At 28.8% G+C, this 10,701-nt stretch overlaps 1 protein-coding gene across 1 annotated transcript; it reads left to right on the plus strand.

The window, feature by feature from the left end:
• The first annotated feature begins 6,099 nt into the window (after window positions 1-6,099).
• LOC129321035 (S-adenosyl-L-methionine:benzoic acid/salicylic acid carboxyl methyltransferase 1-like) lies at window positions 6,100-9,359 on the plus strand. Its single transcript, XM_054966764.1, has 4 exons — window positions 6,100-6,235; window positions 6,336-6,740; window positions 8,028-8,282; window positions 8,752-9,359. Exons 1-4 carry the CDS (start codon window positions 6,161-6,163, stop codon window positions 9,100-9,102), a joined length of 1,086 nt encoding a protein of 361 aa, XP_054822739.1. The 5' UTR covers window positions 6,100-6,160; the 3' UTR covers window positions 9,103-9,359.
• Window positions 9,360-10,701: the final 1,342 nt, after the last annotated feature.

Consider the following 10,701-nt stretch of genomic DNA (forward strand, 5'->3'; position numbering starts at 1 on the left):
CGGCATCTTGAAGTGTTTGGGTATGTTGGGTTCATTGTTTGCTCAGTCCATTACAGACTAATTTGAATCCCTATTTAGGTGGAGCCCTCCTTAAAGAAGTTTTACAAGTATCACCGGCAAAGCATGCTCTTATTTATTCTAATTAATTCTAGACCTTTACCATTTTTTTTTGGGGGGTAAAATCAAGGCCAAAGCCCTTACTTTTATTCAAAGGCAACAAAACAGGGCTTAAAAAAGACCATAAACCTTTACCATTTTTTTTTATTAGAGAGAGAATGCTATAGTAATGAGAAGACTTTTTTATCATTTTTTCTATCTTCTCTCTTTCACATGATAATGACTTTCAAATTCAAATTTTGCATTTCTAAATTTTCAAATTCAAATTCAAATTTAAAATTTTCCATCCTCTCTTTCATTTCTAAAGGACTTAATACAAACTTCATGATAGTATGAATTACACACCACTCAAAGTTTGCTCAAAAGAATTGTTGAAAAGAAAGCTTGGTTCAAAAGAATTAATTAATAAAAAAAAAACACCATTGAAACCATCAAACGATGCATATACTATTAGACTGTGTGGTCCAATTCTTGAAAGGAAATGAAACACACTATAACAGCAATTTCCCACAAGGTTACACTTTTTAAAAAGAAAGCTAAAGAAGCACCCTGGGTTTAACCAGGAAACAAAAAGATACGAAAATATTTAAAGATCTATTTACTTATATGTGGATTATATTCTTACATTTATATTATTTGTATTTTGATATATTTTGGAATAGTTTATGGACCGTCAAGGCATAGAAAAAACGTTTTGATGTGACTGTTATAAATATTGATAATATAATTAAATATAAAAATTAACATCTCATTTGAATTAAAAATTTTAATCTTAACTTAGTTTATAATTGAACTACTAACTCATCAAAATATATTATTTCCTATGCAAAATTTTGGTTTAAAACTAGATATCTTTTCTCATACGATGCATATACAATATATTTTTAAAAGAATGTGAGGATTTTATTTTTTTATTTTTTGGGGGGGGGGGTGGTGAGAGTAACGGTGGTTGGCTTCAAAATTGAATCAAATGAAAGGAATTCTCAAGATCACTAAGTAATGTTGATGCTATAAAACTTGAGAATGAAAAAACAAAAGTTATGTCAAAAAAAAATTATGGGCTGGTTTGGTCATTAGAAATGATAAGAATATAATAGATTAAAAATCAAAATAAAAATGAATTAAATTATTTTTTTCTCATAGTAAGCATGATAAAATTTAATATCACATATTACAGTTATGAAAATTATCATATCCTTCACAAATCTTATGAATTAATGGTAATAACCTTGTGAACAAAATTACCATTTTTTTATGAACATGGTTGATTTATCTTCCTTTTATATTTTGAGATCATTTTATGCAATTTTTAAATTTGGAAAAAAGAAAATTGAAAGAATAAAAAAATGACATCAAATTAAAACCTTATATTGACATGAATATTGATTCATTTTCCTCTGTTTTTTTTTTTTCCCACACAAACATATACATACTATGGTAAAAACCAGACAATGACAATGGTCAAGGATCAAAGACTTGAGCTTGGTCTCCTAGTTTAGTAATGCATATAGGGTTAAATGACATTTTTCCCTTCAACTATTCACTTAGGAATATTTAATATCCTAAATTTTTATGTGAAGCAATTTCTTCTATCAACATTTGAAAATGGTACAATAAACATCTTGCTATTAAAAAAAGTTAACTTTGACCTTTAATTAACTTAAAAATTACAAAAAATGATCTCAAAAATTATAAAAAAAAACTCATAAAATTATACATAAGTACCTTATAAGAAAATTAATATCTATTAAATTCTCTAAATTTACATATAAATAACACAATACAAATTTTATTTCTTGCCATATAAAAGGCCAAAATATGCTTTTGACTAACCATTATTTTTGAAACTTAATTGATATTAATTTTCTGATAGAGTGCTGATTTGCAATTTTATATGTCCTTTTTTATAATCTTTTAAGTCTTTTTTTTAATTTTTTTAATCAATTAATGATCAAAGTTAACATTTTTAATAGCAAAGTGCCTAGTGCAATATTTTCAAATGTTGAAAAAAAATTACATTATATAAAATATTAAGATACTAGACGCTCTTTAGCAAATAGTTAAAGGGTCAAAATGTTCTTTAATCCATACATATAATCACATATAATATTCCTACTATTAGGACGAGGTTCCGAGTCCGACAACAAACTAAAATCTCAGTCTGATTTACGATGTTCGACAGCATATTTAGGCTAATTTATTTTGAAAAATAACAAATAAATCATATTTAAATAGTGAAATGATAAAATGTACCTCAAAATGAGATAATTACTCTAAAGTTTTTGGATACTTGTGTGACATAGTTCTTTATAAATTTATATCTCCAACCCTCTCCAAAAAAAACAGAAATTATAATTATTAAAATCTAAAATGAAATTGTTAATAATGAAGATAAAGTTATCAATAAAAATAAAATGTAGTTGTAATTGCATAAATTTAAGTTATGCAATAACACGTACACTTCATATCTTAACAACTTCTTTTCAATAATTAATAACTTTAGTTTAGGCACCAGCACCCAGTTGATCAACATTTTAGTTTAGTTATGCAATAACAACTACGCTTCTTATATTAATAAAGTTACCTTCACCATTAACAATTTCAATTTATGTTTGACAACACCACTTTCTATTAGTTTGCATAGGGTTAGCAACATAACTTCCCAAAAAATTATGTCAAACAAGTTTCTAGAGATTTTAGAATAATTATTTCATTTCATTGTACTTTTTTTATCATGTTTTACCTACTTGCGTAGGGTTCATTTGTCATTCTCCCGATATATGTCTTCTTAATTTTTATTATATGTCCCTTGGAATAACAAAAGCAATGGGACTATACATCAATTATTATATGAGTTGATTTATTAAATTGATATTTTATATGGAACACATGCTACAGGAGGAGGATAGATTGAGACCGCTGCAAATGATTATGACGGCCCCTAAGGAATTAACCAAAGCCGCAAGAAAATGGTCCAAGGCTACGACTTTATCAATATGCTTGTTATGACTTGTCTCTAACAAATAACCAAAGCTCACATCAAAATTTTAGTATTTTTGTTTTTTAAAAAATAGTATCAATAAACAACAAATTAAACATCATGTATCATGCTCTTGGATTCATACATAGACATATACCCGTGAAAATTGTGCACAAGAACCAAATGATCATTAAAAAAAACATTTGGGAGGAACTGATAGCATTAAAATATCATATTTAATATCAATGAATTTAAAATGTTTTGTTTGGGTTGTATAAAAAAAAATTTAAAAATAAAAGAGAGGCTTGCTGAGATTTGAAGTAAAAATGAAAGATTGAAAGTGATGAGCTTATATCTATTTTTCTATTGATGAGAGATGAGAGCAAGAGATGAGAGGAGAGGCAGGAATAACATATGTGCCGATAGTGAAAATATAAAGAAAATGAAAAGCTTGGAATAGCTAAAATTTTAAATAATTAACATATAAATAATATTTAAAATTATAAAGAATTTATGATAACGTATGGATTTGTATTTGAAAACTTGTTTGTGTGTGAGGGATTTTAAAATTCAAATTCTCATACATCCAAACACAATACTAAGTTTTTAAAATCTACAATCAAATTTCAAGAATTTGCATTGATGAATTTTGAAATTTAATTACAGATATGTAATATACCTTCAATAATGTTTTAAGACAGGGGAAAATCACAATCAAGGATCCATGAAGATAATTAATTATATTGTAGGAATAAGATCAAAGGACATAAATATAATTAAAATTTATTGTAAAAAGATAATTGATTGTCGTTAAAATAAGAATAAGACTTATTTTTTTTTAATGGAGACTTGTTCACCCGCTTATAACAATTCTTCTGTCAAATTAATATTTTGTAATTATTAATGAAGGAATTGATTGTTGTTAAAAGGAAAATAAAAAAGTTTTTTTTTAAGAATAGAAACTTGTTTAGCGAATTACAACATTAGTTTTTTTCTATCACTAAGTCAATTTTTTGGAGTTATTAATACGAGAATTGATTATTGTTAAAATAAAAATGAGATTTTTTTTTAAATGAGGACTTATTCACCAAATCATAATACTTGTTCATTTTCACCACCAAGTTAATTTTTTAAAGTTATTAATAAGAGAATTGATTATTGTTAAAATACAAATGAGGTTTTTTTCTTTTCAAATGGAGAGTTGTTGTTAAAAAAAATATATAATATATACATAAAAAGTATTTTACCTTTTCACAATAAAAATAAGTACTTTAATTCTGTAAAGTAATATCAAAATGATTTAATCCGGCAACGTAATTAATTGTTTTTAGGGTTCCCGATGGTGAGTTTCCCTTAAGACAGTCCATTCTCTGGAATCCCCACAGTTTTCTCAATATAATCTGTGTCAGTGTAAGCTTTCAACGAAGGAGGGAATCAGAACAAAGGGCAAATCAAAGAGGCACTTCATTTTTCACAAAAAGTTGAAATTGTAGAAGACAAATGTTTCTCTATTATTGTAAATATGTTTTTTTTTTGCCTGATATTGTTGTATATATGTTCAAACATCACAGCTTCACTCATGACAAATGGCACCGGCCTTAGGGACAAGTTAAATTAGATGTTGACGGGTCAATCCAAAACAATGTGGGCAAATGTAGTGGACTTATCAAAGATAGTGAGGCTGATTGGATCACCAGGTTTAACTCGTGTTGGTACACTTCTTGTGGCAACAATTAAAGCTGGTAATTTGAAGATAAACTTGATACGTTAACTTGAAAAATTTAAAATCGAGCCCAAATAATAATAATTTATAAATATTTAGGCTTATTCGATCTGGCTCAAATAAGCTCGAGAAAATTCAGGCCAAGCTTGACCTTGAATATCAAAATAAAAAATAATTACTTTTAAAACTATATAAAATATAATAAATATTGATTAATTATTCAAGTTTTATATCATTTTATATTAAAATATTATATATTTGAGTGTATTGCTGTAGTTATATTTTTAAAAAATTAAAAATATTTATATTTTCATATTTTTATTATTCTTAATCAATAAGATATCTTAAAATAATATTTAAAATATATTTTAAATATTAATTTTATATTTTAAGATCTAATTTTTTTAAAAAAAATTTGAGTCCTATATATCATTTGAGTATCCTAAAAAATATATTTTATATTTTTATAAAATAAGATAATTAATTTTAAAATAAAAATAAAATTAGAGCATGTATAAATTCCTGGCTCTATTACTAAATAAATATAATAAATAGAATAATATTTTTAAATAATTATTTAATTATTATCCATGTCAAACTTAGTTAAGAATTAAGAATAAATAAGAGTAAATACTCCTTGTATGTAGGGGTCAAAAATATAAAAACTTAAAGAAAAAATAATTTTAAAAAATAATATTTTACTCATAATTAAATGATGTTCTTTTATATAATATAATGATGACAATTTTTATCAAATAATTAAAAAAAGTATAATTTACCTAAAAGTTATTAAAAATTTTGAATTAATAGGAAAAATCATGGATATTTTTAAAAAAGTATATTTAATGAGGGTGTATTTGAAAAATCATGGATATTTTTAAGAATTTAAAGTTTCAACCAATATTGTTATCGTAAATTAATTAAATATAACTTGTACTGTGATTTAGAGGGAGTATTATATTCTAACTAACATATATAGAATGGTCTAATATCTGTGCTCTTCACTATCGTGAGATCTAAACTGTTTAAATCAAATTTACTTTATACAGTATAGATTTAAATTTTTTAAATTAATTATAATTTTTAAATAATAAATTTATTTATTGACATAGTGATGATTGTTAAGAGATTATCTTTATTTATTTTTTTTACTTACATATATGAAAATAAAAATTAACCAATAATATGAAAAATTAAGATTAAAGGTGCTCATCATAGCCTTCAGATTAGCCTTTAAATAGAAGTGTGGCAACACAAAGAAAGCAGTACATGTGCTGCAGTGATATTGAGTGAGGACCATAATATAGCAGCAGTACTGAACTCTTTAACACCATCTGAGCATGGACGTCGCTCAAGTACTGCACATGAATGAAGGCACTTCCCAAACAAGCTATGCAACCAACTCTCTGATACAGGTATGCGCAAGCGTGTGTGTGTGTGTATTCACAGACACAACTTTTATGTGTGTGTGTGTGTGTGTGTGTGTGATATAATTTGGTGTGTGTGTGCGCACAGCAAAAGGCGATGTCATTAACAAAGTCCATAAAAGAGGAAGCCATAACTGGTGTCTACAAGACGACGCTTGCTTCAAGCTTGGCAATTGCAGAATTGGGCTGTTCTTCAGGACCCAATGCTTTGTTTGCGATTCAACAACTGATTAAAGCTGTAGAGAAGCTCTGCAGCAAGCTGAAGCGTGAGTCTCCAGAGTATCGGATCTTCTTGAACGATCTTCCTGGAAATGACTTCAACGGCATCTTCAAGACAATTGATAGCTTCAAACGACAGCTGAGTTGTGAAGTGGAAGGTGGGGTTGGTTCATGTTTCATTGTTGGGGCTCCTGGTTCGTTTTATAGCAGAATCTTTCCTGCTAAATCCCTGCATTTTGTTCATTCCTCTTATAGTCTTCATTGGCTATCTCAGGTGCGCACGTGCATGCACATGTATATTCTCTCTGTTTAAGTGACTGTGTGAATTTCAATTAGATATAATAGATTATAAAAATAATTAATTAAGTGATAGATTTTAATCATAATTGATTATGTTATAACGCAATCTGTTTGTATACTATTTTTTTAAAATTAATTTTAACAAAATTAAAAATATTTAAATAATTTAATCAGAATCAATTTTATCTATATAAATTAATATATAATTTAATTCTTAAATATTGAAAATTAATTTTTTGATGATATAAAATTTGAATTTTATTAAGGAAAAAAAAGAGAGAAGAGAAAAGAGTTTAATTTTATTTTTATTAAATTATGTGTTTTATTTGTAAATTTTTCATGGGCTTTTTTTTGTAATTTTTTTCAATATATTTTGATAAACTTTTGGCAAAAGCTGATTCCATCCGCTTACAGGAAAATGTGCATAATACGTCAGAATTGATTTTTGTCTTTCTTTTTTACTGTTTGGATAATTTGCTTGAAAAATCAATTTTGGAGGGGGAAAATTAATTTTTTTTCTCTTATCCAAACACATTATAAAATGGACAAGTGTGGGTAGATTTTAGTTGGCATGGAAGTCTCTTTTCAGATAAAGAACACAGTTGATTTTAATATGTATATATATATATATATATATATATGAAATAAAATTTAAAGAACTCATAAATTTAAATTTTGCAATTTTGGATTAAATTATTCTACATCAAATAAAGTTCAGTTTAATAAATTATACTCCCTCCAATCCTATTTTAATTATGTAACAAAGAGAAAAGATTTTTTTACCTATTTCACAGTATTATTTTTTTTTGTTACAAATTTTTTCCTTTACTATCCATTAAATATTAGTGAAAGAAAGTATGTTATTTGTTTTTAATAAAATATATTTAATTATAAATATGATCAGGAATGAACCCACGTTATGTTTGTGGGGGGCCTCCCCAACTTACTTTTTTCATTGAGGAAAAGGAAAGCAAAGAACCAGAAAAGGTAGGGATGTGTGTGAATTGCAGTGCAGTGCTTTGGCCCCTCTTAAAAATCACACCTAGTTCTGCCCCTAGATGGGACCAAAGGGGTGTGTGTGTGTCTATATATGTAAATGCTTGGAAGAACCCCTAAACTTTAATTTTAAGAGTTTGGCTTAAGATGCGATATGTATTTTCACTTTTTTAATGAACTGGCTCACATTTAAAGGAAATAGGATATATATTTTTATATATGTGAGATTGATTAATTATATTGGAGGATGATTTTTGTATTTTAGGTTCCTGAAGGTGTAGAGAACAACAAGGGCAACATCTACATATCAAGAAGTAGCCCCTCAAATGTGGTGAAGGCATATTATGGACAATTTCAAAGAGACTTTTCATCATTTCTCAAGTGTCGAGCAGAGGAAGTAGTTGAAGGGGGTAAAATGGTCCTAACATTCTTGGGAAGAAGAAGTGATGACCCTAAAAGCAAAGAGTGTTGTTATATTTGGGACCTTTTGGCTCATGCTCTCAATGACATGGTCCTTGAGGTAGGAACCCCCAATACCTTTGCACAAACTAGAGACTATATTATTGATTAAAATTCTTCACATTTAGGCTCAGTTTGGTTCGCTGAAAATAAGCCTTGAGAAAAGGAAATGAAAAGGAAGTCAGTAAAATCCTTTGACTGGTTGGCATGAAATTTGATGCTCAGCAATCAAAATTCAAGGAATAAGCTAAAGAGTGGAAATTTAATTCCCACCTCATACATATGATTTGGATTTTTAACATGATTTCTACATTGTTGGTTGATTACTTGATTATGAGTTTACATGATTTGTTCTTGATTCTAGTCTCGGTTGAGTTGTCATCAATGAGTAAGGAGGAAGAGGGCAAAATTAGTGTGAAAGTGGATAAAGATAGTATTGTCGTTTTCATGTTTCTTTTTCTTCAATATTTTTCATCAAAAAATAAAGAAATGTTGATTATAGCTTTCCCTTGGTGGGGTTGTTGTTGTAGGGACTCATAAAAGAAGAGCAAATGGATGGCTTCAACCTTCCTAACTACACACCTTCTCCATCTGAAGTGAACTTGGAGGTAGTTAAGGAGGGTTCCTTCACAGTGAATCACATGGAGGTTTCAGAAGTGAGCTGGAAGGTTGCTTGTGGGGAAGAAGACTTCAGTGATGGTTATGGATACAAAGTTGCACAGTGCATCAGAGCTGTGTATGAACCTTTGGTTGTCTCTCACTTTGGAGAAGCTATCGTTGAACATGTTTTCCGACAATACCAAGAGATATTAGCCGATCGTATGTTGAAGGAAAATACTGTGTCCATCAATGTCACTGTATCCATGACCAAATTAAACTGACTACAAAAGAAATGACTTATGGCAGTCATAAAAAAAGTCACCACGAACTTTCAACATCGATACACTGCTGCTTCCAAAACATTGTAGTCAAAAGTAGGCTTTTGACAATGTTGTTTTCATAACACTTCATCGTGGAGTAGACAAGTTGTTCGTGATTTTAAGATTATGTTTACTGTGTTTTATTAATGTATGCAGGGTAATTATGGATGGTGTGTCTATAAATAATGCTATGAATGAGTCTGGATCGAGAAACATGATTATGGTTATTAATATTGAAAATCAAGTACTCTTCTTAGTTATGGTTATTGATCTTATGATGATGAGTAATAGAAATAACTGATTTAGCAAGTCTAATCTATTACTTAGCATTCTTGATTCTTGAGTGTTGCTAAAAGTGATACACAGAAAAGTTATTATGGGAACTGTTAAAAACTTTTTTTTTTATTTGTATGAGTGGATAATAGTTAAAAATTGTTGCCAATCTCAACATTCACCTAATAACCGACAAATGACAACAGTTTTGTTGTATGTGCCTACAAAGTATAAAAATATACTCTTACCATTTTGATAAAGAAAAAATCTAAAATGTGTCAGTATAATTAATGAAATTTTTAACATTTTTAATAATAGAGAATTTTTTATTCCAATTTTAAAATATTTTCAAGTAATCTAATTTCAAGTTCAAGTTTTTGTTCTTGTTTTTCTTTTTTTTAAAAAAATCCACAAAAATGGTGTTGGACCAATGACTCTTGCAAAAATATTTGAAGAAAATATTTTTTCCTAAATATTACTCTATAAATAATATTACAAATATATGCAATCAACTCATTACTTAAAATTTTAATAAATTACTTGAACTGTTCTAAATTTAAATCTCTTTGTCAGTATATAAATGAAAAAGAAAAAAAGAAAATCAATTTCACCTGTACACTTTGGACTGAATCCGTATAATACAAGTTGCAAGGCATGTACACAATAAACTACTCAAACTAGTGGCGGATCAACGACGCGATGTTGAGGCAATTGCGAACCATCTTGCTAATCAATTCATGGAAATCCACAACTGGTGAATCCTTAACGTCCTTAAATGCATTGTCGCACGTCGAGATATCCAAAACGACGGTGCTTAGCAGGCTATTGACCATGCCGATATTGCAAGCCTAAAGTGCGTCCAATGCATTTTGTAGTTTATCCAACACCTCCTTGTAGTTATCCTGGCACTCAACTAGCGGAGGAGAATGAGAAGAAGCATCCTCCCACGACATCATTTTGCCAACTGTAGAATAACAAGAGAGGCTCGAAACGGCGTCGTGCAGCGGCTCGATGCAGGCCTTTATCGAAGCTTCGAGCACTGACATAGGGTTCACGTCATCACCGTCATCGCTGGTGGCAGAGGAAAGCATAGGGGAGACCCTGGAAATGCAGGTTTCAAGATAGGCTGTGGAATTGCAGATCAATTTCAGTGCTGGATTAGGTTTAGGGTTTGATTCCGGATAAGGCGATATATTGAGATTAAGCTTTGGGATTATCGCTTGCTTCAGAATTTCTGTGATAGAACCAGAAAGACTTCCTGCAGATGAGGAGAGAGGATCCAAATTG

Source organism: Prosopis cineraria, unplaced genomic scaffold (assembly GCF_029017545.1).
Source record: "Prosopis cineraria cultivar Desert tree isolate PC_DT_omini unplaced genomic scaffold, ASM2901754v1 PC9, whole genome shotgun sequence".
Taxonomy (NCBI): Eukaryota; Viridiplantae; Streptophyta; class Magnoliopsida; order Fabales; family Fabaceae; genus Prosopis; species Prosopis cineraria.